The sequence below is a fragment of the Pyricularia oryzae genome, chromosome 1 (genome assembly GCF_000002495.2).
Source record: "Pyricularia oryzae 70-15 chromosome 1, whole genome shotgun sequence".
NCBI lineage: Eukaryota > Fungi > Ascomycota > Sordariomycetes > Magnaporthales > Pyriculariaceae > Pyricularia > Pyricularia oryzae.
The window spans coordinates 943,149-968,402 of record NC_017844.1 but is presented as its reverse complement, the minus strand read 5'-3'; the positions used below and the strand labels follow the sequence as shown (position 1 = coordinate 968,402).

Genomic DNA, 25,254 nt, shown 5'->3' with positions numbered 1-25,254 from the left:
CTTGTGCTCCACTGTCGAGGAGTGCTCGTATGGGTCTGCCATCGAGTCGTATGTCGAGAAATATGTGTTTATGTGCTGCTATGGTGTCTTGTGTAGCGTTTAGGGTTCTTTGTTCCGTTCCTGTTGTCGCCGTTCGGTGCCCTGTGCCGTCTGGCTGTCTTAGTTTTTTGACTTGCTGGACTCGCGTCGTGGGTCCTTGTTTTTCTTGTCCCTGGGTGTGCGGCTACTTCTTGTTTCGACTAGGTCAAGTGGGTGTTTCGCTGGCACGGGTGTCTTGCGTGCGTTCGTGGTTATCTCGTTGTCTCGTACGTTGGGGTTCCACACAATTCTGGTTATTGGTGCAGGTCCTGGTTGCCGTAATTTCTGTTCGTGCCAGGCCTGTGTTTTGGCTAGCATATGTACTCTGCATACGCTTCGGGTGCACTTATACCATGGGAACTGTTTCTGGTTGCAACACGCCATGGGGTAGTTGTCGTTAGGCGTGAAGATTGCGGCTGGCTCAGTGTTAAGTTTTATTTTAATTTCCCAATTTGGTAGGTCGGTTGTGGTATATACTTCGTGAATGCCTGTTGCTTTGCGTCGTCGTGGGAAAAAGTTGTGGACTATTTTCCTGCTTAAGTGGAGTCCACAGTTGTCTCGGAAGCATTCTGCCCAAAAGATCTCTGCGTGTTGAGGGTGTTTGGTGTCCAAGGTCGGGTGGTCTCCAAAAGTTGCATTGACTGGTCCTGTAGGATGTCGGATCTGTGCCTGAAGTGGCAATCCGGGAAACTGTACTGATTGGTCGTCTCGGTATAAGTCGATATGCTTCTTTTCGTATATGTAGGGGTTGTTTTCCCTTGCTGCGTTGTACTGGCTCGAGGGCATGGTCTCTTCCTCGCTGGACTCTTCCTCGGAATCCTCGCTTGATTCTTGTGTTGAGGATTGATTGGTTGTCCTGATGTGGTGGGTTTGTCCCAAAGGTTCCTCATCCGATTCTCCGGAGGTATCCGAGTCCGTGAGTTCGGGTAGTTGGGTCTCTTGTCGGTGTAACTTCGTTGGTTGTCCTGTCCCTAGGGGTACTCGGTTTCCTACTGCTAGGGTTCGAGTGCCTCGGGGCTTCTGTGGGTACCATCCTGCGTCGTTTTTGGAGCTGTTGTGTACCATGCAATTGTCATCGTAGCAGGTGGTCCAGCTCATCGTGCTGTGTTGGTCAGGCCGTAGTTGCTGGTGATTGGTGGCATTAAGTCCTCGTGGTTTTTCGGTCTTGCCCCTAAAATCAGGGATATCTTCCTGGTTTCTTGGGCAGTTTCTGGCGATGTGCCCTGTCTTGTCGCACTTGAAACACTTGCCACTCTTGGGGTCTTTACGGGGCTTCTTGTGTTGTGTGGCACTGAGGTCCATGGGTCCACTGTGGGTACCATAAGCTGTACTGTAGGTCTGGGGTGCCATGTGACGGGGCTGCTGCCATCCACCATTGTTTCTGTGGTATGTGGGTTGGGGGTGTTGGTACTTGCGTCCCGTGTTGGCTTGTCGAGTTGAGGTGACGAACACTCGCTGTCCGCCTTGTTTTTCCTGTCGGCGTTCGTAAATCCGGTTGTCGAGTTTGATGGCAAGTTCGACGTACTCGAGGAAATCCTCGGGTCGGTCGAGCTTGGATACCTCGTCTTTTACTTCTGACTTCAGTCCCTGGTAAAACTGGAGGATCTTGGTTTCTTCGGTCATGTCCAGCCTTGTTGCTAGCCTTCTGAATTCGGCTGCATAAGCGGAGGCTGACTTGGTTTGTCGTAGGTTGGCCAAGTCTCGTTCGGTCTGTCGTTTCTCATCGGGTTCCTGGAATAAGGAACGGAGGGTGCGTTCATACCCTGCGAAGGTTGAGAAAATGTCGGTGACTTCTTGGCGTCGTTCTTCGGGGGGTACATCAAGCCATTCCTGCAACAGAGGCTCGAACCAAGACAAGGCTCGTCCTCGGAGGAAAGTGGCCGCGTGTACCACCTTTTCTGTTTCACTGCGGAAAGTTTCCAGATGGAATGCTTGGTAAGTGCGTACCTGTACGAGGTACCCTTTAAGTTGTCCAGGTGTGCCATCGAATGTGGCTGGGGGGTTAAGCTTGAGTCTCTCGCGCCCATCAAGAGGGGTTGAGGTAACGTTAGCACTGGCTCGAAGAGCCTGGAGTTCCTCTTGGAGTTGGGTTGCGCGGAGCGTCTGTTCGTGGAGCTCCTGGTTGGTCCTAGCAACCTGCCTGCGGAGCTGGTCTTCCTCGTCCTCACTGTCGCTATCGTCCTTGGGCCGAGCAGGGGCTTTCTGGGCCGCCTTGCTGCTTGTAGCCGGGGTGCTGGGAGTGTTGTTCTTGGACGTCTGGGAAGACATGTTGTCGGATACTGCTCGGTATGCTTCAAGGCAAAGTACTGAACAGGAGCAATCAAAATGTTACGATCAAGGTATCGGGTAACCTGTTCTTATGGTAAAGTACAGTGGGTTGAAGCAACTGAGCGTCTGACTGGGTAACTGGGGTTCTCAATGACTGGGGGGTGAAGTTATGATCGTTCTCAAATAAGTATTGAGGTTAACTAGAGTTTGATTGCTGCTAAGCAATCCTAGAATCGAATCTATCTACATGGTAATGAGCGTGCCTTATATAGACTATGTTCCAAATGTGATCACTCTTGTGTAAGTGATCATGATCACTCTGGGGTGATCACGGCTGTGCTAATCACTTCCTTGGTAATGATCGTGGTCACTCTTGTTCTGGTGATCGGGTTAGGGTTTCTTATCTTATCACCACGTGACCTCGTGCTCCCCTTCTCTGTCCTTGGTTCGTGCTTCTTGGTTAGTTCTGGTTTGGGTTCCCGACACCTCTCTCATTCTTGCCCAATCGTGTCGGTACCAATCCTGGTCGTAACAGTAAACTCGCTATTTTCAAAATTTCACTCCTTTATAATAAATTGAATAAAAATAGTAGAAATGAAAGGACTGCGCGTTGAATGTAATAATAAGCGTAATAACTAGCCGCTATTAAATTTTCATTTTTAATATTCGAAAGGGGCGAATTGGATATAAATTTCCCATTGTTTTTATATAAAGGCTTGATTTTGTTCAAAATTTGTATTTCTTTTTCAATTTCATTCTATTAACTTAACTTTCTAATACAGCTCTAAAGTCTTTTTCGTGGAGGGTATAATATACAAAGGTTTTATATATAAACTCTGGTATAAATACTACGTAATATAATATATTAAGAAAAACAGATAAAATAAATATTAAAATGGACGATTTTGCTGAAACGAGTTGGTATTTTATTAATTTTAATAACAAGATTTTATATATAAGCAAATTCCACGCTTAATCCGTTCTATAATATATTTGAAACTGGCTTTTTTAACTTTAATATATACTGATATTATAACTCATATATTAACGTTATAAATAAAACTTCCGATATATTTTTTATATAATTTTAAAAATACCAAACCAAATATTAATAAGGGTTAATAAAAGTGGATAAAGCTAGTAAATTGTTAACTATTTATTTCTGCAAGATAAAGAAAATCAATTTGATTGACAGAAAATATAAATATTGTTTCTATTTAAAATTGGGAGGTTTACGGTGTATAAATTTGTTAATATTATAAGAAAAAAAATAAATGGAAAAAAGTGAATTAGTTTATCAAGTGTTGAAGAATAATAATAGAAATATAAAGGAATTGCCTTTTAAAATTCCCCAAATTTAAATTATATAGTAGTATTTATCTTGCACTTTTACAATTTTTATTCAAGAGTTTAACAAGCTCAGTAATTTCACTATATAACTTTTGGCGGCTACGGTGCGTACACTGTGTACGCACCGTGCGGATTTGCCCGTTAACGACGAAAATCGACAAAGTGTCCTCGGACTAGAAAAACCGCGATTCTTTCGACCGATTTGATTGGTCGAAAAGCCATATGGCTGGTAAGGTATATGGAGCGCTCGGTCCAGGGGACTTAGTCTGAGCTCTGAGACTAGGTAGTTGCCTGGATAATACAGCTGAAAAAGTTTGCAGTGGTTTTCTCTACGAGTCCATCAGGGGATGAACTCCGATGGAGAAAGCGCCAGCCATCTTATGGACTGTGGACCAGAACAGAAAAAACTGGTCAGCCATAAAATCTTGGTATTAGCATTAATGCTAACCCCACTACAGGTAATAGTAGTAGTAGTAGTAGTAGTAGTAGTAGTAGTAGTAGTAGTAGTAGTAGTAATACTAGTATTGGTGTCTATTAATGGCGCAAATTGGGCTTGAAAATCGCTTAAACCTGCTTCAGGTCTTTCTGGCACGTCTCTTTGAGTCTTAGCTGATTTTTGCGCGAGGAAGTTCTGTTCATAGACCTCTTCTACACGTATGAATCTGAGTTGAGAGAAACAAATAGTGGGAGTCGCTATATCTAATCATTTCTGTCCGTCTTCTGAAGTAACAAAAGAATTTATTTTCAATCTGTTTTGAGACAAAAGAAAGGGGTTAGTTCGGGCCGTGGATGTCTTACAATAAGGCATCTCGGGGGCCGCACGTTTACTCCATGTCGGGATATTCCTTCAAGTGCGGTAGTTATTATTGTTCCAACAGGTTCATTTCAAAATTGGTATATACGGCATGCAGGATCTTGTTGACTTTTCTTTGAGCAAACAAGTGCAGGTTCTAAATAGCCTATGACCTTTTGTCAAAACATGGAGTACTTATTTTGGGACACTCTCCCATATTAAGAACTGCCATTGATTCACGCTTTCTGCAAGACTAGTCTTGATGTGTAAGGGTGACCATTTTTCGTCTTTGTTTTGGAAGGCCCAGATTGGGGATCATTCGAGTCACCAAATGACCGAAAATGGCATGTGGACTGAGCGACCCCTGAGCAGCACCTGTGCGCGAGTGAATCTTGCCTGAGCACCCTGAGCAAAAGTGAAGCAGATCACGTGGTAGATTCAAGGGATGAAGTAGCCTGGATTTGTCGGCGATTATGACAGTAATAATTGCCAGAACCAGTCCGCACTCTTATGATTTCAAATCCCTTAAGCTTCTTCCCTGCCCTAGCCTGGCGCGTATCTAGACAATATAAACCTTAACTTACTTTCAAGTCAGTATATGCATCATCTGCCCGTGTTATCCCTAAAAGGTGTACACGGGGTCAATATTTCTTCTCCGAGGGAAATCGCTTCCCGCTTTAATCCAGAGCTATAATAGAAGCGCATTTATGTTCCCTGTTGACTGTTAATTGTCAGCAATCAAAGCATTTATCAATACCTACGACATTTGAGGCCGAACTGGAACCTTTGCTTGTGATTCTGGTGTAACTCTACGCCCCGTCTGAGACTTTTGCTTGGGCAAAAGACGGGATCCACCGCGCCCGTTGGCGGGCATCTTGCCCCTGCCCTACGCCTCCACGGAGGCTCCCTTGTTCCGTAGACGGGCCCTGGAAGGCCTGGGGCAGGAGAATCATCCACCGGCCATAGCTGGGGTCAGAAGACCCCAGAGAAATAGAGAAAACAGGATATGTTTCTGCATGGCTGAAATCTGATTGCGTTAAAAATGGGGTACTTGCAACTTGGCATGGCGTCGGGAATGGTGCTGGTGAGTAATGTGTGCAAAGCAGTGAGGACTTTGATGTGTGAGCTCAAGTCGAATGGCTGTGGTTGCTGGGTGATTTAGATGATATAGTGAGGGTTGGAGCATAGCTCAGAGAGAAGCGGTAATCTTCTTCCATGATGCCATTTGTGCTTTATATATTCCAAGTAAACGTAAAATTCTGGGATGTTCTTTTATTTTTATTTTCGCGACAGTAGGCATTCACCTGAGTTCTTGCCATCCGTCCCCAATCTGTCTTTACTACATTACTATGCTGTTGGCACTATAATTGCAAAATCTCCTGCTGCACCGTGTTTGGCGCACTCAAGCACTGCTGTGCCTCGGCCGCCGCTTGCCCTCGCTTTTAGCCTTTTTCTTTCGAGATTTACCGTCAGAATTAATGGGATGACATGGCGCGCTGGGACAAAAGGTTATAAGGCACAGGTAATGTGCCAACTTCGGAACTTCCAAGCACCCAAGGCTTTACTCGCTTGGGAAGCACTAGTACCCGGTGGCACAGTGGTGTGAGCTTTCAAGTGATGATAGTAACCACAAGCCCGTAGATGTTGTTTGCAGTGACCAACTACTCGATTTGTAGATGTTTTTTTTCAAAAGTATAACCACATTGTTGTTTAATTTGAGGACGGGTTAAGTTCTACAGTACTCGCTGTAGGCCGAGTGCGGAACTGAAAAGGTAGGGCCAAGAGGCCGTGGTATTTAGGGCACAGTTTGCTCAGCTCAGGGCTCAGTGAAGGGGCATTCCAGTGTTTAGCCTGCGCTTGCTATTGGATAAAAAATGGTTCCCGGGTGACTGTGTACAATGTTATGTGACCTTGGCAGCATAGATTCATTCGACAACACGACCAACAAGTAAGAGTGACCAACGCCCGGCATTGCGGTGGGTCCAATGCCAGTCCTATTTTGCCATATTTCCTTCGAAACCCCTTTCTTTCCCTCCGTCTCTTGTACGTCTCAGCAAACCACCGACTTACAATCCCGGTTATCCAGCCAGCTAAATGATCAACTCACCACACATGGCAAACATGATGACCGATGCACGCCTACGCCCACAGCCGAGATCGTGCCATTTCTGCATGTGATGCTAGATCGCGGGGTTGACGTCAATGATGGCATATTCCCGCGCGGCGGGGCCCTCCAGGCCGCCCTGATGGGGCAACCGCCGGCAAAAAATACTGCCCCGGATCTGCCAGCTCCGCGGTATGGTTTATAGCTGGAATGTAAACGTTGCCATCGACCGCGGCCGCGCTAATATCCTATCCGTAAATTAACGAACCTGTCTCTTTCCTTTCCGCTAATGATAAGGATTACGTTTCGCACAAATACTAATACCGAATTTAATATGTTAGTGGTGGGGCCTTTCAGGACGAGATAAGGATATCATTAACCTCTCAAGCAACGAAAATAGCCCTGGACGGCTTTGGACGCGGCGCGGCGATGTGGGAAATAATCAAGCAGCGGTGGCTGCTAAACTAGCATAGAAAACCAAATGAGCATCTCTTGGCTTGGCAAATTGATGAGGATATTCGACCACATATCACCCATCTTGGCGCGATGTGGAAGCCACTGTCTCTCGCGAGTGCATCCGGAATTGCTGTCTTTTGGTGGCCTTGGTGGATTCTATAGCGTCAGTGCTCTAGTGACGGGGCTTTTTTTCGCCAGCTGGGAGGATCTCGTGGACAGTGGTGCGGTCGGTTAATTAGATGTGTGATACATGGACGGACAAGGATGAAGTTCTAGTCTGTTCACCGGAACAATGGTGCCTGGAGTTGAAGAGGGAAAGGAACACGACGAGATGATGTCTCAACATCATGTGGTGAATATTGTCAAACTCAGAGTAGCTCAATCTCCCCTTGTTCATCTTTAGGACAGAGCCTAGGGTAGAGACGCCATGGAATGAACCAAGCGACCCAAAGAAGCGCGTTTCATCCGGCATTGTTGTTGTTGATTAGGACAGCTGGTAATTACGAGTCTTGCAAAACCCAAGGGTCCAAACCCTGACATAAATCCCGATACGTTTATTTTATAAAACATTCCAAAACCCACCCACGGAAGCCCAGAACCTTATTCGAAAGGCCCGCCAGCCAAACGCCCATAAACCCGCGGAATTGTTTCATTGGGGGACTTATATTGATTAAGCTAAAACAAAACCAATGTTACATTACCCACAACGCGCAAATAAGCCGGGGGGCCCGGGGGTTTTTGGTAAACTTTCGCCCATGGCCCCCCCGCGACGGGTTTTTGGAATGCCTTATAAGCAAACGATTTATGGGCGGCCTTGACACGTTTCTTGCGACGTCATGCAAGCGCTGGCAGGCCGTCGCCTGATGTGCCGCATTCCAACAAACGACGCGCGGCCATGGTCGCCTTCGGAGGTCTCGGAAATACAAGCAATTTACGCAGCAGCGGTACTGCGGGGACGGGCTACGAGTCGCGGGGGCCTCAACTACGCGTCTGAACCGGCGCGCATATCCCCCCACTCACCCCGGGTGACGCACATGTCCCAGCAGCACCATCACGATTCAGAAACTGCTCCTGCAAGAACGCCGGGATCGACAGCTAATTGATCGGCGTCGGCGACGGCAAGCGTTGCGAACCGGCTACGACCTGCAAGAGGATGTGATAATGGTGTTAAGCGAGCTTTCAAATGAATGGTGCACATGCCTTATAGCTTCAGATTTAAGAAAGCCAAGGATGTGCCTGAGGCGAGGTCTTTTGTGGTAACAAGGCGGTCAACCTTTTTTTTTTTCTTTTACATTCGTTTGCGCTGTGATTATTCACTCTCCCAATTCGAGAACCGTTGCCACTCAGTTTCAGAGCCCACCTAGCTGACTCGAGTAGAGGCCAAAGAAGTTAAACAAATGGGAGATCACAGGCGAGGTAAACTTTAAAACATCCAAGCAATAATTCGTATGTAGGGATCTAGCGACAAGTATTGGTACAGCATGAAGATCATATCAAGAACAAAACGTGTAATGCACCAAACTGCCAAGAACAAGGTTCGACTAGCAATTTGACTGCGTCTCACCCAAGCAAGTATAAGCTCTATATAAGAGATGACAAGTTCCCAATTCAAAGTGGACTTTTTTTACTCTTTGTGATCCAGCCCAGTATACGGAATTAACAAGAGCTAGTTCTCCAGCAATTCCCCATCAGTTTTCAGACTCCAGCAGGTCTCCAGCAGTCTTCTTCTTTTTGCAATTTTCTCTGATATATTCTTTAAAAGAATTCATCGCCTTTCTCGACTCAAGATGCAGTTCAAGTAGACTATCCTGTGCGCTATCGCATTTGCCGGGGCCGCCTTCGCCGCCACCATCCCAGCTGACGCGGGCGCCGCGCCACTGGTCCTTCGCGATTTTATCCTGACCTGTCCACCGTAAGTCAAAACCTATTATAGAAACAAGACTAAAGCCTGAACTGTACACAGGGTGAGACTAACCCAAATGACTGTTTCATATAGTGGCTGCCAGCAGAAGAGTGGCGGTTGTCTATGCCCCGCCAAGTAGGACCTATCGAGTATGACGATGGGGCAAGCCTTTTGACGAAGGAGCGAGTTGGAGTCTCTGGTAAACCTGGTTACAAAATTCACATACGTCAGTTGCTAGTAACGTTTTGGCCTACGCAAGTTTAGCTCGATAGAGCTTTACATTGTGAGGTGATAACGGTCCGTCGGTAGAAAGCAGACTCGGAAAGTGAATAAAACGCCGGAACTCTCATTTTTTCAACTGCCAGTTCATGTCCATGGTCAGTAAATTCATTGATGAGTTATAAAAGGATGGGGTGCATCTGTTAATGGATCGGTCGTTTTGTACGAGCTACCCTGGAGGCAGCCCGAAGGAGTTGAACACAATTTTTCACGGTCTTGGCTCAGAAACACAAGAGTGCGGTCGTATTTCTTAGGCCGAGGCATACCTCCCAGGTCAGATCATCGTATCTAGTACTGGCATTAGTGTATCTGGGGTTGTAGGAGGAAATCAAATATACGTGATGCGAAATAGGGTCCATGGAATGATACCAGAGCCTCAACTCTGTAATGTGATGTTATGAAATATGTCATTAATTGTTATTACACAACACCCGGGCGCGGGTGACAAAGTGAGATTCGTGACGGTGCGTTTCCCAATATCAACCCGCTCGAAGGACTGTCACCTTACCAGGGCCTCTCCGCTCAGGCGCGTTCCTGGTTTTGTGGATTAACCCCTGATAGTCATTTGTCGCTTCTTTGCTTCCCTCGTTCGGTGGACTCGTCACCTTTTTGGCCTTGGTGGTCGCGCCAGGAACTCTTTTTGAGCACACCACAATAAGCGCCTGTGTGCTCATAAACTAAGAGAGTCATGATATTTCCTGTAATTAAGCGCGCAGATCACCGTCTTCCGGGTTTTGATTGGCTTTCTTTCAATGACCACGGGCTCAGGAGAGGAATGCCCATTCGCTTTGCACGTCGTGGACAGGGGTTCAACGCTTTGTTCGCTTGGTTGCCGCTCGAGGACTTGGCAAGCTGTCAACCTAGGTTTCCGTACCACGTAAAAGGATGTTGTCAAAACTCAATTCAGTTTGCATGCATATCCTCTGCCTCTGTATAAGAGGACTACAAATCATTGTCCATTGTCCATCCAGCGATTTCCTGGCTTACTGCGATGTGAATTTTACCATGGCTGCTCTGTAAGGTATACATATCGCACTACAGCTAGACGAAGCTTTGTGAGCCTTGGTCAGTAGCAAGCTTGGTATTGCCATACTCCAAACGCATAGGAGGGGGGCGAGGTGCCTTTGTCTAGGTACTATAGCAAAGAATCCTTCTGACGAGATCAGCTTGGTGGTTTTGACGGCGTGCGCAAACGGCCAAACAAATCACCCTTGCATCCTCGGCACCTTGCCTCATGTTTTTTGAGCAACTTGTTAGGCGAAGCTGCTGAAAGGTCATTGATACTCTGCTCGCTGTTATGACCAAGCTGCCGAATTTGGGTCCATCGGAGGCAAGCAGCATGACCGGCTAACCTATTCTGAATGCTCTTAATACGCAAGCACATTCCGAGGGTTCATTCAAAACAGGTACCCCAGCCTGGGCACATCTGCACTGCGACTTTCCCCGCATTTCGCCATCTCACAACCCCCATTTTCGGCACAACGCCAGTCGGTCATGTTGCTGAACGTCAATATTCCAGCCGTCTTTGCCAAGATAGGACGTGCCTTGGCTGCGGATAGCACCCCATGTCCCCCGCAAAAAAAAACCGTTGGGCTGATCCCCACATTTGGATTAACAACGAGCTTTATATGTCTCTTTGGGAGGACGTAAAACGTATAGGATTTCGTGTCATGTCGCTGTAGCGGCGGTGACAGTTACACCGTACTTTGTAAGAAACAAAACCTGCTTCTCGCAAAGTCATTGTCTTGGGCTCGAATACGGGTAAACGTATAGCTATTTTGTGCCCGAGCAACCGAGGCCTGGACGATGTTGAAGAGGGGACACTAGCAGCATTGTGTCATGTGTCCCCGCCCCTGGGACAGATATAAAAAGGATTGCATAACGATGTAGATCGATAATCCACCGAGTCAGCTCTGCAGATCCAGCACAGCTCTCCAAGGATAAAAAGGGAAGCAGAAGAGAACCAGAACCCAAAAAACAAACCATCCATCTCGCCAACCACCTCAAAAAATGCGTCTCTCAACCTTCCTAGTCCCCGTCGCCAGCATCCTCGGGTTGGCCTGCGCGCAGATCGGCGCCATCAACACCGCCCTCGCCGACATCCGCAACGACGTCGACGCGGTCAAGAACGCCTTCAACGCCGGCACGCCCGCGGGCATCACCTCGTCCTTCACGGAGCTTGACGACTCCATCTCGGCCGCCACGACCGTCGTGAACAACAGCCCTGCCATCGGCCTCCTCGACGCCCTCAGCCTGGCCAACACCATCGGCAGCCTGCAGACCTCCATCGACCAGGCCTTCACCGTCCTCAAGGCCAAAAGGACCGCCGTCGACGCCCTGGGCCTCACCGGCGCCGTTAGGACCTCGCTGGTCGGCCAAAGGTCCGCCGTCGACATGCTCGGTGGCAAGGTCATCTCCAAGGTGCCCGGCATCGTTAAGGGTACCGCCAGGTCGTTTATGGCCCAGCTGGACGCTTCCTACGCCGCGGCTATCGCTGCCTCCTCGTAGAGGAGGAGAATGAATGGGTATCTATAACGTTGAGCTCCACATCTCCGACCCCCCTAAAGTCCGGCCCCTAAAAATATCTACTCAGCCACGTCAACCCTTTGTTTTATTTTATAAATATCTAGACGAATTTTTCACTTTAGAACTTGATTTTTGAAGATTCTTGCTCCAAACCTTCCAATGAAACAGTACACTGAAAATCAGCTTCTTGCTGCCATTTCTGACATAAGAAATGGCAAATCAGTTCACAAAACCTCGCAAAAATGGGGTATTCCTCGGAGTACCCTTCACGATCGTTTAAAGGGGGCCCAGTCAATTCAACAAGCGAAAAGATTTTGTCAAAGGCTTTCACAGGAGCAGGAAACCTATTTGGCAGATTGGGTACTTGCGCAGGCCGCGTTAGGCCTTCCGCCAACGCATCAAGAACTACGCTATTTTGCGGAACGAATTCTTCAGGCCGCCGGAGAAAGAAAAAGCCTTGGGAAACATTGGGTTAGCCGTTTTATAGCCCGATATCCAATTTTGAAAACCCAAAGACCCCGGCGAATAGAAAATGCCCGGGTTAATGGGGCTACAACCGAGGTAATTAAATCTTGGTGGTCCTATTTGAAAAATCCCGTTGTCGATACTATAAAACCGGCCAACCGTTGGAATATGGACGAAACAGGTATAATGGAAGGCAAAGGATCTAATGGCCTGGTGTTAGGGCGTAATAAAATCCGGCCATTACAGCGAAAAGAGCCTGGAACGCGGGGTTGGACGAGCATAATCGAATGTGTATCAGCTACGGGGGCTGTTATACCTCCCCTCGTTATATTTAAGGGGAAAAACGTACAGCAACAATGGTTTCCAGCTGATTTAAGTCCTTTCGATACCTGGCAATTTCATGCAACCGAAAACGGGTGGACAAATAATGAAACAGGTATCGAATGGTTAAAAAAGGTGTTTATTCCGTATACCCAACCTTTAACCCCTGAAAAGCGGTTATTAGTTCTGGATGGCCATGGATCACATATAACGGACGAATTTATGCTTCTTTGCTTGCAAAACAATATTCAACTCCTATATTTACCCCCTCATTCGTCACACGTTCTTCAACCGTTGGATTTATCGGTTTTTGGGCCGTTAAAGGAAGCTTATCGACGTCACCTGGGATTTGTAAACCAGTTTTGCTGTTCAACGGTTGTTGGGAAACGAAACTTTCTACTTTGCTATCGAAAAGCCAGATCAAAAGCATTTATAGCAAAAACCATTCAATCTGGTTGGCGTACGACGGGGTTATGGCCGGTGAACTTGGCAAAACCACTTTTAAACCCTTTTTTGTTAGAAAATAGCAACGCCAACGTCGAAAAAGGTAAAAATAACGGCTTCCAAAGGGATAAAACACCGGAAAGCCCAACCCAAAAAATTAACGACCAGTCTTTACTTATTTGGAAAACCCCTAAAACGACCCGAGATATTCGACTTCAACTACAGGAAATTTCCCGGTCCGAAAAAAGTAACGCCACTTCACGGCTTTTGTTTGCAAAAGTCCAAAAAAGCTTCGAAACCAAGGATATCTTATTGGCTGAAGCTCAGCAAAAAATCAGTTTGTTAAAAGCAAAATTGGAGGCGGTACGGCCGGTCAAAAGGAAAAGGGTGATTCCGGATCCCAACGAGCTTTTGGTCAGCAAAAAAAACGTTTATGAAGCACAGGAAAATAATAGGGACTGTTTAGAAGCTTTGAACGATGGAGAAGAGGTTAGCGAACCGGGAGAGCCTGACAATGATTGTATTATTGTGCGTTGATAGGTTTACATTTAAATCGGTTTATAAAAGGGGTATTTCGTCGTTACATTTTTCAAGGGGGCCGGACTTTAGGGGGGTCGGAGATGTGGAGCCCAACGTTAGACTATGGGTTGGAGATGGAACAAGTGGACGTGGAGGGTGCCTGCTACGTAGCTTAGTGCGTCGATACTCCTTAATCTCAACTCGTGGCATCCAAGTAAATAAACATTACTTTTGAGCGCTGGCCTCGTGTGAATTATGTTCTCAGACAAGTGGCAGATCGAACGCCTATTTCCGGGCTCGCACTTGAGGCAGGGTTTCTCCGTATATCAGAGGTACACATAAATCATGATGTTATTTATCAGATAGTCGCGCTTGAATGAACGACTACATGATTGCCTATCCAATTACCAGGTGTATATTCTAGTCTAGTACAACAAATGGTTGTTATTAAGCGCGGCATTTGCCTACCTAGGTGAGGTAGGCGGGATAATTTGGTTTCGAAACATCTTCAACCTTCTCCCTACGAAATACATTTCCAAAGCCAAAGGTCTGATCCTTGATTATCCACGCGCTTACATATGACCCCTGAGTAAATGTATTCCTGGGCCTAGAATGGAAAAATGCTCAAGTTTATCCTGCGCCTAGACGCTAATTCAAAAACTCCTCAAATAACTATCTCGTCCTTTTCCTGGTAATGGCATTTTATCAGGTTCGTATATTTTTATCCCCCGGCCTTCGGAATCTCAATTCGTTTAAGGCAAGGCCAACCTTCGCAGGTCTCTTCGTTTAGGGGGTCATGTGTACAATTTTATGGTTTCCATGGTTGCTGGAATAAAGCCCTATTTAACTCCTTTAAGAGTATAAAAAGAAAACCCCGGTTCCTCTTTAGGACAATTCAGGGAGCATAAATCGGGGTTCGAAAAGTTCATCTTTCGCAAAGCTTCAGTCACAGGGTCCTACCCATCTCCAATCGAGCAGGGAAATTAGAACTGGAGTCTCCGGTCAATGCTATGACTCGAACAGACCGCCCCCGATCTGGCTCGTGGATCATCCTTCCAGCGGTAAACATACTCCTGCGACTAGGGAAGCGTAGAAAACAATTCAATAAAGTGCAAATATGGACGAGCACGTCTTCCATTGTCTTTTTGTTTCTTGCAGCCTCAGCAGATCATCTCGGCTGCGTAAATGCTTTGCCCACATGGCTTTGCATGAACACCAGCTAGGGGCCAGGAGACGCTAGCCCGCCTGATGATGTTGCAGTAATCATAGTAAATAAGCATTAGTTCTTAATCAGAGTCCCTCCTCGAAGATATGACGGAAGGGAGGTCAATATGGTTTTGTTCAGATTATGTATTTTCTTCCTTTGCCTATAAGGCTAATCTATTTATGGGCTAAACTAACGAGCACGTACATCCGACTAACGGGCACTTATTGGTATCCATTCCGTACCCCGCCCAGTAATACAGTAGGTGTGCAATTTTATTGCAACCTCCAAGGTGGGGGGAGTGGCCCTGTTGGGTTGCAATATTTTTGCACAGGTGCTATAACATTACAAAGACACGTTTTGGGACTTATCCCCAGCCAAACGCCACGCAAATTTGTCCTACTCTGTGTTAAATTTGTAAGCCGAGTTTGGCACAAAAAAAGGAGAAAAAAAAACGGGTTACATCAAGTTATTTCCAGCTTTTATCCCTATAACGCACAACGCATCACGCACAACGCATCACGTCTCGTTAAATTCAATTCCGTAACCGTTACTTTACTATTTTTTTGTATGGCGCCTTTGGTTGTCACGACACCTCGTGTTTGATTTAGCCGAAAATTCTACCCAAAAATACCCAATGCAGATTATCGCTATGTGGACCTGCCAGTGGATATTAGTAAATGCCCGCTAGTGGGATGGAAACGCTCGTTAGTCCGGCCCCTATTTATAGTCCTTTTTTTTCCAAATGATTTAGGTTCAATCTTTTTTGTTGCATGGAGCCGCAGAAATGCGCCTCAGCCACGTTGCCCACCTCGGTACCCTGCTCAGCATCGACGCTTTGGCCGCTCCAACTCTGATAAATCGTTCAGCCTTAGAATCTCAGAGCAACTCCGTCATTCCGCAGCAGACACGCCCAAGCCGATCTGAAAAGGCGGTGCTCCAAAGTTGAAATGCACAGGCTGCGACAATGAGTACTGGACTCAGTCGCGCCTCAGTACTCATTTGAGTGCAACCAAGCACGGTGACATCACGGGCCAGGACCCGCGAGACTGGAGGCAATACGAGATCGATTATGAATATCCCCTCTGAACAGCCCCTCTGCGAGGAAGGGCAGTTCATACTGTCCTTCTCAGGGGGGATGCAAGCGCCCCCAGTGCAGCAAGCGGATGTACAACACTGCTTTGGGGGCATGGTCTAATAATGTGCAAAGGTACCAAACTCCCGAGGAGAAGCAGATAAGTCGCTACTTGCGGTCTGGGAAAATGTATTGAGACTTCGCCAGGCCGCGATCAGTCTTTAATACAATTTCTCTGCGCTGCGAGGTGACTTTGTCGGTGCACCTTATCTGTCGCCGATATCTTCAGGCAGCTGTCCCTGACGTAGAAAGCTTCAGTCCTGTCCAGGGAACGAGGCCTTCTAGCACTTCGTCCTCGGTGCCTGTCTGCGTTGCTGCGGGACCGGACGCCTGGTTGAGCGATGAGGTTGTCAGGGTCGTCGTCGACGCTTGCATAGCCCCCTGCGTTGACTGCGCCGCCTCATTGTTGTCTGTTACTAGTTTTGTGGACGGCACACTCGTAAACAAAATTAGGAAGCGCCTTTCCTTGAGCCCAGAGTAAGGCTTCGGTCTCGGTCTATATATCGTGGCTAGTGAATGCAATCTTTGCCGGCGGCCCTGGGTAGGCGAGGACAAGGCACCTGGTCTTTTGCAGTCGATGGCTTCATTTGGGTTTGTCAAGGGACCATGGAGTTTATAGCAGTCCAAAGCAAGATGCCCCTGTGTTCTCAGGAGGACGTATTGAGGTGTTTGAAGCGCACCTTGCTGTACCTTGAAGAGGAGGGATTCTTTGTGTCAGACGATGTTATTTCCTGTATAAGTATAGTCTAAGAGGAGTTCATTAGATGTCTGGTGACACTAGCAGTTGAACTCGCCCTTTCTTGTCAATTATTTTTATTTTTATTCCAGTAGGCTGATCATCACCGCAGGTCTGTAGCTGGAAAGGAAACAAATGTGTAGCTGAACACGATACCTATCTACCTAGCGTCAGCGAAGATTTAGGGAATCGTTCAAAATTACCTTTCTTGGCAAGCGGAGGGAACTTTTGCTGGAGCCTACACGAGGAATACGGCGCAGGCCGGCCAATCACGGAAATGGTCGGGACGGTGCGCAAAGGAACTTCGAGCCATCCCGTGTCATCCATCACGATGCACACCGAGAGAACATTTAGATACGGGCGGGTCGCGGCCCGCATATTGCATTGTGCCTCACAATTGTGTGGCGGTGACCGTCTTGGGCCAAAACGGCAAGAGTTGGTGGTCAGCGGCTTATAGCTGACGGTCAGCTCCCGCCACTTCTGGGCATAAAACTAGACTCTAGTGAAGCAAGGCTCCTTTACGCCTTTTAGGATGAGCCCACGTCAGCGCACCAATGACCACAAACGTGACTCTTACAGCCCTAAACAGGTCGATTTGGGGTTGCACATAAGCGGTATTGGTTCTGGTCCGTTGGCACCGGGTTGCCTTTCCGAATTTCCTGCAGCCTAGGCGAGTTTGTGGATAAGCTCATACGTGATGACCAGGTTGGTGATGTCCATTCACGTCATTTTCATGCGGAAGGACCGACAAATTATAGAGGCAAACCCGATATTCTACCAGCTGACAAACAGCCTTTGATGAGTCTATTCCAACGCAGAGTGATCCGCGTAGACAAAAGGGGCAGAGCATATTCCGGATGTGGCTGAAGGGTCAGAAGGTGCATATAATGTCCCCATTTGGACTTATTATGGCACTCTGAACCTCGAGGCAGAGTGATGACCAGAGAGGTGATGGAATCCAAGCGGCTCAAATAGAATCATTCAAATATTTCCTTTTCAACACTATAAAAGAGAGGGGTCAAGCCCAGAGAGAAAACGAGACAGAGTTGCCAAGTATTGGCATTGGCATTGGCCTTATCGTCTTCACCTCATACTCCGCAAACTCAATTACACCGCTCGCTCTGTATAACTGAAGCTTCATTGAACTTCAAGCTTGTGTCACAATGTCTGGGATCCCCATTCTTCCTCCCACCGGTGAGCCTGCCGAGTACAACAACAACTACATTCTTTACTGGAACAACCTCGCCCTGGACTTGAACCGACTGTCTCACTCCCTGGCAGCAAACCCCCAAGTTGGCCCCGCTGCCTCGTCCCGGGTGCTTGGTGTCTTGCACCTTGCCATCCATGACGCCTTTTTCGCCATCCACCCTCCGGCTGACGAGGCCTTCACTCCATACCTCCCTGAGCTGCCACCCCACGATGGCTTGACTGAAGCACGCACCGCCGTAGCAGCTGCCGCCATCACCGTCCTTGAGGCTCTGTACACGACACCCTCGCCAAGCATCGCCAGGAAAACGACCTTTGCCCTGAGGCAGATGATCAGCCAGTCCATTGATCGCTTCTCCAACCTGGATGCCAGACTTCCCGAGTACCAATTCGGCGCCAGCATTGCCAGGGCCATCATCGCGCTTCTCATTCCTCCCAGCGACCCCGGCGTCGGCCAGGGTGCTTACCGCCCCAAGGACGGTCCCTACAAGTTCCGCCCCGAGCCCAACCACCCAGTCAGGCTGATCCCCATTGACCCCAACAACCCCAATGGTCCCAAGCAGGCCGTGGCCGAGTCATATGCCCCCTTTTATGGCAACGCCAGACGGTTCGCCGTCCAGACTGACAACCACCTCCTCGCCGACCCCCCGGCTGGTGCCGAACGAGAGGACCCCGTCGAGGACATCGACTCGCTGCTCTACGCGATCCGCTCGGGCGCCCTCCCGGACGACAACCGCAACCGCCGCAGCCCGGCGCAGTCGGTCACGGGATACTTTTGGGCCTACGACGGCACCAACCTGATCGGCACCCCGCCGCGTCTGTACAACCAGATGCTGCGCAAGCTCGCCTTTGATCGCCGCCCGGACCAGTCCGACATCAGCAGCGACGCCAACACGGCCGACTTTGCCCGGCTGTTCGCCCTCTGCAATGCCGCCATGAGCGACGCCGGCGTCTTTGCCTGGCGCGAAAAGTACACCTTTGAGTTCTGGCGGCCCCTGAGCGGCATCCGCGAGCACCCCTCCGGTCTGGGCGACCCCTTCTTCCAGACCGTCGGCAGCCCCGAGACCAACAACAACGGCATCAACTTCAAGCCCCCCTTCCCCGCCTACCCGTCCGGCCACGCCACCTTTGGCGGCGCCACCTTCCAGATGGCCCGTCTGTACTACAAGCAGCGCGACAACCTCGACTTCCCCGACGACGGCGCCGACGACATCTCCATCGAGTTCGTGTCGGACGAGCTCAACGGCATCAACCGGGACCTGCGGGAGGACTACGACGCGTCGCGCCCCATCACGGAGCAGGTCGGGACGGTGCGCACGCGCGTGCCCGTCAGGTTCGAGTCGCTGTGGTCGTGCATCCACGACAATGCGCTCTCGCGCGTCTTTTTGGGCGTGCACTGGCGCTTCGACGCCTTTGCCGCCCAGGACGTCCTGGTGCCCAACCCGAACCAGGAGCCCAGCGAGGGGCCGTACCAGCTCAACCCGGACGGGTCGGACAAGTACAAGCCCGCGGCCGAGGTGAAGTACGAGGCGCGCGCCACCAGGTTCGACAGGGAGGGCTTGTTCCCCATCGGCGGTGTGCCGCTCGGCCTGGGCATCGCGGACGAGATCTTTGCCGCGAACCTCAAGCCTACGCCCGAGGAGGCCCAGCCTGGCGGTGCGGGTGTGAGCCAGACTCAGTGGCTGAAGGACCAAGTTAAGCAAAAGACGCTGGATGGAGCCAACGGATCCAATGGGACCAAGTAAGAAGCAAAGGTGTCAGTGGTTTAACTTGTTAGTATGGTGTCTTTGATGCCACAGTATATGGCTCCCGTACACGGCTGTGGCCGTTTGGGGGGCAGCCAAAGCAGAAAGGCCTGGTTGATTTCTTTGTAAATAATCTATTTAGAACAAAAGCAGTCACCCCTGCTAAAACGTTGAATAGATGCTTTCGAACTACTTCTCTCTTGCTCTCCAAATTCAATTTAGCCATACTGTGCTAACCTAAGTACACAGTCAAGTTGGTATTTGGCCAAGCTTCATTGTGACCTTCGGCTATGAAATTACTTTGTTAGAATGGGCTTGGAGCCAGTCCAAAGCTTTGAGACCTATGGTAAGCCAACAAAGCATTTGATGGCAGTAGTTACGCCTGATATGTATTCTGTGCATTGATTGTAATGGATGAATCAAGCCACGAGTGTACACACACCTCAGAGCCCATCATACTCCACACGCCTATCCTTGTTATAGGGTAAGCCAACCACCTTACAACTGTTAGCCCTACTCTTTTATAGGCAAAATAAAAGTCACATGCTACGGTAATTATTCAGGGATGCGTGCACCAGCACCAATCCACACAGAGTTGAAGACATGCCGCGCTCACACAAACACAATGACACCAACGAGCAACGAACGGTTCACAAACTGGTCTGCGCATAAAGATTCGGCTTGAAATGAACAATTAATACAAATTATTATAATATCTCTTTATTACTCATACAAAGGCAATCCATCGCGCCTTAGAAGTAAGGGCAGTGCATTGCACGTGCATTTATCCAACAACATTAGGGATCCAACCGGAATGCGCTAGTCACTGCTGTTCAACCCAATGCCCTGCTCTTACAAAGCCATTGAACAACGATGGGAAAACGCGGCTACCAAGCAGCTAGGGATACCCAGGATCGAACCCCCGTCTCTGCTATCATGCCGGTTGCGCAGCTGTCGATTGCGCGGCAGGTAGTCTCAAGGCATCGAATTTTGACCCTTTTTCCTTGTCCGGGTTTGCAACCCACCTCCGCTCGTGATACTTGGCGAACGGGCAAACCTGGATCCATCCCTCCACGTTACTCCAAGGGAGACTGTCTATTATTGCGTGTCCCTGCTCGTCCGGGAAATTGTTCGGAATGCGTCTCCTTTTGTACATGGACTTGACTATGCCGAATGGAACGCAGTCGAGCCCCTCGACATTGATGCGGTAAACATAGGAACATAGTTGAAGGCTAGGTTTATGACTCTTGGCGTATTCTTTAGCATGTGGTACGGATTTTGCCACCGACACGTACGTCAAGTCGATCTGGTCATTCGATGGCGTGTATGGATTCTTTCCATCAGAAAACCCTGATTTGAAGACTTGTTGAGGACTGCGCCAGTCGCCGCGGTAAACTAGTCCTTTTTTACACTCCTCAAAGGTGGCTGAGGTTTGGCCTAGAAACGACAGCAGAATTGAACTGTGAACCAGCCAAGAGCGAAGCATGTTTGCGGTTGGGTACTGCTGAAATGTACGGGCTTCCAAAGAGTCGAAATGGAGTTCCACTTGTATAGGTAAAGAGACCAAAACCTAAAGGACTATGAGAAATCGATGGTGGTGATAAAAATACCTAGTTGAGAACTTTGATATAAAAGGTTATTTGGCTGATGTTAATTTACGGCTATGCCAGCTTGGGTGGTTTTGCAACAAGGCTCCGAATCCCTGTTCATTATTAATTGCATTGATGGCGGAAAACAAAAGTTATAAATGACAAAGACCATGACTTGCCCAAGAGGCCAATCCATACATTGACTAAATCGCTGTCCTAGCTCGTAGCAAACTTCAGTATCCCGGCCGATGTACATAATTACGCTTGAATAGATATATTCGTGGACGTAGAATGGAAACCTATTCAAATTAACCCTGCACTTACGCGTAACTTCCAGAGCCCCATCAAATACCTACGTCATCCTCGTTCCTGGTGTTAGCATTTTATTAGGTATTCTACATAGTTTTGTCCCCGGACTACGCAATTCGAATTGGCTTCAAAAGAAAAACAATGCCAATCCTCGCCGGTAAATTTACTAGGGGTAGTTGTGTAGTCTAAAGGCCAGGGCTTTCTCTATAATATGTTTGGAAACTCTGTGGTTGTCGAAGATGATTATTTATTCGTCCAATATAGTCAGGATTTTGTCCAATTTATTGAATATTTGCATAACTATCTGTTGGTCAAAGAGCAGCTGCTTGACAGAAGGGTAAAGCGATGCAAGCCCTTCTCCACCATGTCGGCAACGCCGACATGGTGGCTCTTGATTGCAACGACCTCCCGGTAGGGAGAATCACTATCAACGCTGCAACAAACGCATGACTAAGCCAAAGAGTATTTTTAAGGTCTTTAAAATAAGCGTCAAGCTCCACATGCTCGACGTCCAAAGATAGAAACATATATTATCAATGCTTGTCGTAAGGGTGGAGCAAACTTGTCTTTCGCTTTTGGAACGCCGACACTGACACCATTTTCGCCGTCGTCAAGGGGATTGAGGCAACTCCACCCGCGATAACATCACCGGCCTTAATCCCAGTTTTCGAGGCTCCATTGTCCAGTGAAGACGGATGCCATTATTGCGTTTATGACGATGCTTTCCAGTGTTGCATTAGCGAGGCTCCCTGCCCAGACGAGTTGGAGGAAATAAAACACAAAGTCAGGTGTTAATGATGGAGGATGGCAATGGAAGAATCGTTTAAGAACGATACACATTTCCATCCTTTTGCAAATCAAATTACCAGCATTGCATAAAGATATCAAGGCCAACCAGGAACAGATGTGAATCTTGCTCTTAGCGGTGGATGACGCTGTTCGTATCGTTGTATAACGCTCGGCGTTTCTTGTTGGGTATCTCTGAGCAAAGAATTTGGTTCTGAAGATTTTCTCGCCAGCCAACACTTGTATTAGACTAAAGTCGCTGTTACAGTCCCCTTTTGAGGTGAAGTATAGCAGAAACTCACAGGCCGCTCACATTATCACTTGAGTCACCAGCGATTTGAGCATACTACCTGTCCTTAGGGATCCTGCTGAAAGCTATGATTGATGCGTTTAGGCGTCTCCGTATTGCATTAGGCAGTACAGAGGCAAGGCACGAACAATATTGAACCGGTCCGCCCTTGAGTGCCATGCTTAGGTAGGTACCTACGGAACTGCGAAGAAGCTGGCTGAGCAATGTTTGTCCGGCTGGTTGAGATCATCACTTCCATTAGGTGGTCTAACAAAGCTCGGCAAAAATCTACTTGGTACCGAAGGTGGGGATGTCAGCCTGCGCAGGTTTTCCGCGTTGCAGCCGTTGCTGCAGACTGTGTGACACAAACACTCCGAAAATGCATGGCGTTGACTGCTAAGCCTCCAATTTTTAGTTTGTCGCCTTATTTTACATGCATGCACATGCTGCATCTTCATCTACGAGCTGTGCGGACCATCGCCCGTCACATGTGCCAGACGTCCATTTCGTATTTGGGTACGTCCCCCCACTTTCGCCATCCTTCTTCTACTCAAGGCTCCTCAGCTCACCTGGCCGTCCCCTCAGCCCAAGTTCTACAAAGCAACGGAATAATTGAGCCCGCTCACAAACGCCGCAAGAAAAAAAAAAAAAAAAATCAACGCATCACCTCGGCGACATGGACTTTCTCAATTCAATCACCAACTGCTTTGGCAGCACAGCACGCGACAATCACGCCCCCGATGACCACGAGAAACCACGCCGCGACCCCAAACCCGTCCGCTCGGCCAAGGACATCTCAAAGGACGTCATTCAACTCCTGCGCGTGGCCGAGAAAAATGGCCCCACCTTGCGACGCCAAGTCAACGACGCGGTCGGCGAACAAGGCTGGACGGAGAGTATCGCGCGGGCCATCGTTGCAGGCCTGGAGGCGCTCATCAAGCAAGGCCGGGACAAGATCGGCCCCGTTCTGGGAGATTTTATCGACAAGGCCGAGGATGCCGCCAAGGCTGTCTTTGCCTTTCCGCACCAACACCCGTACCTCACGGCTGGCTTTGCCACCATTGTCGCGGTTGGCGTGCTGGTGCTCGTGGCGCCGTGGGCGGTGGAGGCTCTTGGCCTTGCCGAAATGGGGCCCGTTGCTGGTAAGGATGCATTTTTTTGTCGTGGCAATGATACGTCTGGGCATCTTTTGTTCAAATGTGCGACGGCTGACGCAGTGTCAGATTCATTCGCGGCCTGGTGGCAGTTCACCTATGCTGGATTTGTTCCCAAAAACTCGTTATTTAGTTTCTTTCAGAGGCTTGGCATGATCTGGGGACAGTGATGACCGACTTGATCATCTTCCGTGATTCCGGCGAAGCGTGTATCGGTGCCTGATATCTAGGAGATCACTGCTTGAAAGAATAGAAGTCGGACAGGGAAAATGCGGGAACTGACTCTTCAGAAGTGACGATTAAACGCAAAGCATCGAGTGATTGAGTGTCTTGTTCGCTAGGGAATAGGGTTTTATTTAATTTGGGACGTTTACAAAGAAAGATTGACCAAGAACTCAAATTCCGGAAACATTTCTTGTCCGGTTAGCCAAAGGGGAACACCATTACGTTTTGCTACTTGCTGGTTTTCCTTGTTCTCTTTCGGAGGACGAGGTCCCTCAGAATGCTATCCAGGTATTAGCGCCCCGCACCTTGAGTCCTTGACCACTATGCCGGTTTGGCGACAGGCTTGGGAGGGGGGCGGTCTTTCGCTTAGCGTCGTAACCAACGCTTGGAAAAACTCGAAGCTCCTGGCCCAACGGAACCCAGCCCCAGTAAGCCACCAATTGGCACTTCTTAACCTTGACTTGAATTACGCTGCCGTTCTCGCGCCGAAGCTCAAATATGCCAGAATCATCCGGCGTCTCTTGGCCAATAATATGGTTTGGGTTCCGACCGCCAGCCTCGTACAGACCCATGAAACAATCGCCCTTCTTACCAGCCAACACTGGGGCGGTATGGGTTGCCGCGATAACGATGGCAAAGATAGATCGGAATTGCATATTTAAAATGCGATCAAAAGTTTGTTCAGAGTCGTGAATATGAGTTGGAAAAGGAAATAATAGGATGTGAACAAGTATGATAGGTATGCCAGTCAAGTCTAGGGTTGTATTCAAAAATTGGTAATTAGATACCTAGGCAAAGGCCATCGCTTCTCTTATACTGCAATTCCTCATCTATGACATGGTTGTCTCAATGGGGGATGCCGGGCCGACTGCGGTCATATCGCGGAGGTATAAAAACCAGGTTCCGCCTTTGATGCTATGGTTCACCCTGTTGCCTGCTGATGCTGAAAATTTTGCCATAAAGAGGTTAAAATAGCACTGGTTGGCATCTTTGCAAAAGCAGAGCAACACTTTTGTCTTTGGCAGCAACGATGGAAACAAATATGCATGAGGTTGCCTTTTCCCAGCCGTAATTGATAAAGAAGCTTAGTTCTGCTGTTAAACTTCGTTTAGGGTGTGATTTCCTCGCTGTTGCTTGATTATTTAACCGTCCCAAAAAGGTAAAAATCGATGGCTTTAACCGTTTTTGGTAGCCAAGAAATGCCAAAATTATATTAGCCGGGTACGCCTGGCAAAAATGGGTTAAAACATTTTTTTTTTTAAAAATGGATTAAAAAAATGCCAAATTTTCGTTTAAATACTTTTTTGGGCGAATTGTTAACTTATATAAAACGCAAAATTAAGTTGCGTTTTTCGTCGTTAAAATTTTTT

General features: G+C 48.3%; 9 protein-coding genes across 9 annotated transcripts; 3 read left to right on the top strand and 6 right to left on the bottom strand.

Annotated features, from left to right (window-relative positions):
• Positions 1–614: 614 nt before the first annotated feature.
• Positions 615–2,512, bottom strand: MGG_16063 (uncharacterized protein; the record flags this gene model as incomplete). Its single annotated transcript, XM_003708931.1, has 2 exons — positions 775–2,512; positions 615–725 (listed from the first exon to the last, which is right to left on the bottom strand). Exons 1-2 carry the CDS (start codon positions 2,344–2,346, stop codon positions 615–617), a joined length of 1,683 nt encoding a protein of 560 aa, XP_003708979.1. The 5' UTR covers positions 2,347–2,512.
• Positions 2,513–4,036: 1,524 nt separating this feature from the next.
• On the bottom strand, positions 4,037–5,363 carry MGG_16062 (uncharacterized protein; the record flags this gene model as incomplete). The annotated part of the gene is made up of 4 exons (XM_003708930.1): positions 4,037–4,081; positions 4,145–4,389; positions 4,495–4,541; positions 5,251–5,363. 4 exons carry the CDS (start codon positions 5,361–5,363, stop codon positions 4,037–4,039), a joined length of 450 nt encoding a protein of 149 aa, XP_003708978.1.
• A 3,374-nt stretch (positions 5,364–8,737) lies between these two features.
• On the bottom strand, positions 8,738–9,302 carry MGG_16061 (uncharacterized protein; the record flags this gene model as incomplete). The annotated part of the gene is made up of 3 exons (XM_003708929.1): positions 8,738–9,002; positions 9,109–9,157; positions 9,233–9,302. 3 exons carry the CDS (start codon positions 9,300–9,302, stop codon positions 8,738–8,740), a joined length of 384 nt encoding a protein of 127 aa, XP_003708977.1.
• Positions 9,303–11,241: 1,939 nt separating this feature from the next.
• Positions 11,242–11,739, top strand: MGG_02212 (uncharacterized protein; the record flags this gene model as incomplete). The annotated part of the gene is made up of 1 exon (XM_003708928.1): positions 11,242–11,739. The coding sequence occupies one exon, from the start codon at positions 11,242–11,244 to the stop codon at positions 11,737–11,739; it is 498 nt and encodes a 165-aa protein (XP_003708976.1).
• Positions 11,740–15,251: 3,512 nt separating this feature from the next.
• Positions 15,252–16,908, bottom strand: MGG_16060 (uncharacterized protein; the record flags this gene model as incomplete). Its single annotated transcript, XM_003708927.1, has 2 exons — positions 15,252–16,261; positions 16,785–16,908. The coding sequence occupies 2 exons, from the start codon at positions 16,906–16,908 to the stop codon at positions 16,071–16,073; spliced, it is 315 nt and encodes a 104-aa protein (XP_003708975.1). The 3' UTR covers positions 15,252–16,070.
• An 836-nt stretch (positions 16,909–17,744) lies between these two features.
• Positions 17,745–19,532, top strand: MGG_02210 (vanadium chloroperoxidase; the record flags this gene model as incomplete). The annotated part of the gene is made up of 1 exon (XM_003708926.1): positions 17,745–19,532. The coding sequence occupies one exon, from the start codon at positions 17,745–17,747 to the stop codon at positions 19,530–19,532; it is 1,788 nt and encodes a 595-aa protein (XP_003708974.1).
• A 934-nt stretch (positions 19,533–20,466) lies between these two features.
• MGG_16059 (uncharacterized protein) lies at positions 20,467–21,018 on the bottom strand (the record flags this gene model as incomplete). The annotated part of the gene is made up of 1 exon (XM_003708925.1): positions 20,467–21,018. One exon carries the CDS (start codon positions 21,016–21,018, stop codon positions 20,467–20,469), a length of 552 nt encoding a protein of 183 aa, XP_003708973.1.
• A 2,163-nt stretch (positions 21,019–23,181) lies between these two features.
• On the top strand, positions 23,182–23,829 carry MGG_02208 (uncharacterized protein; the record flags this gene model as incomplete). Its single annotated transcript, XM_003708924.1, has 2 exons — positions 23,182–23,647; positions 23,729–23,829. The coding sequence occupies 2 exons, from the start codon at positions 23,182–23,184 to the stop codon at positions 23,827–23,829; spliced, it is 567 nt and encodes a 188-aa protein (XP_003708972.1).
• Positions 23,830–24,156: 327 nt separating this feature from the next.
• On the bottom strand, positions 24,157–24,540 carry MGG_02207 (uncharacterized protein; the record flags this gene model as incomplete). Its single annotated transcript, XM_003708923.1, has 1 exon — positions 24,157–24,540. The coding sequence occupies one exon, from the start codon at positions 24,538–24,540 to the stop codon at positions 24,157–24,159; it is 384 nt and encodes a 127-aa protein (XP_003708971.1).
• Positions 24,541–25,254: the final 714 nt, after the last annotated feature.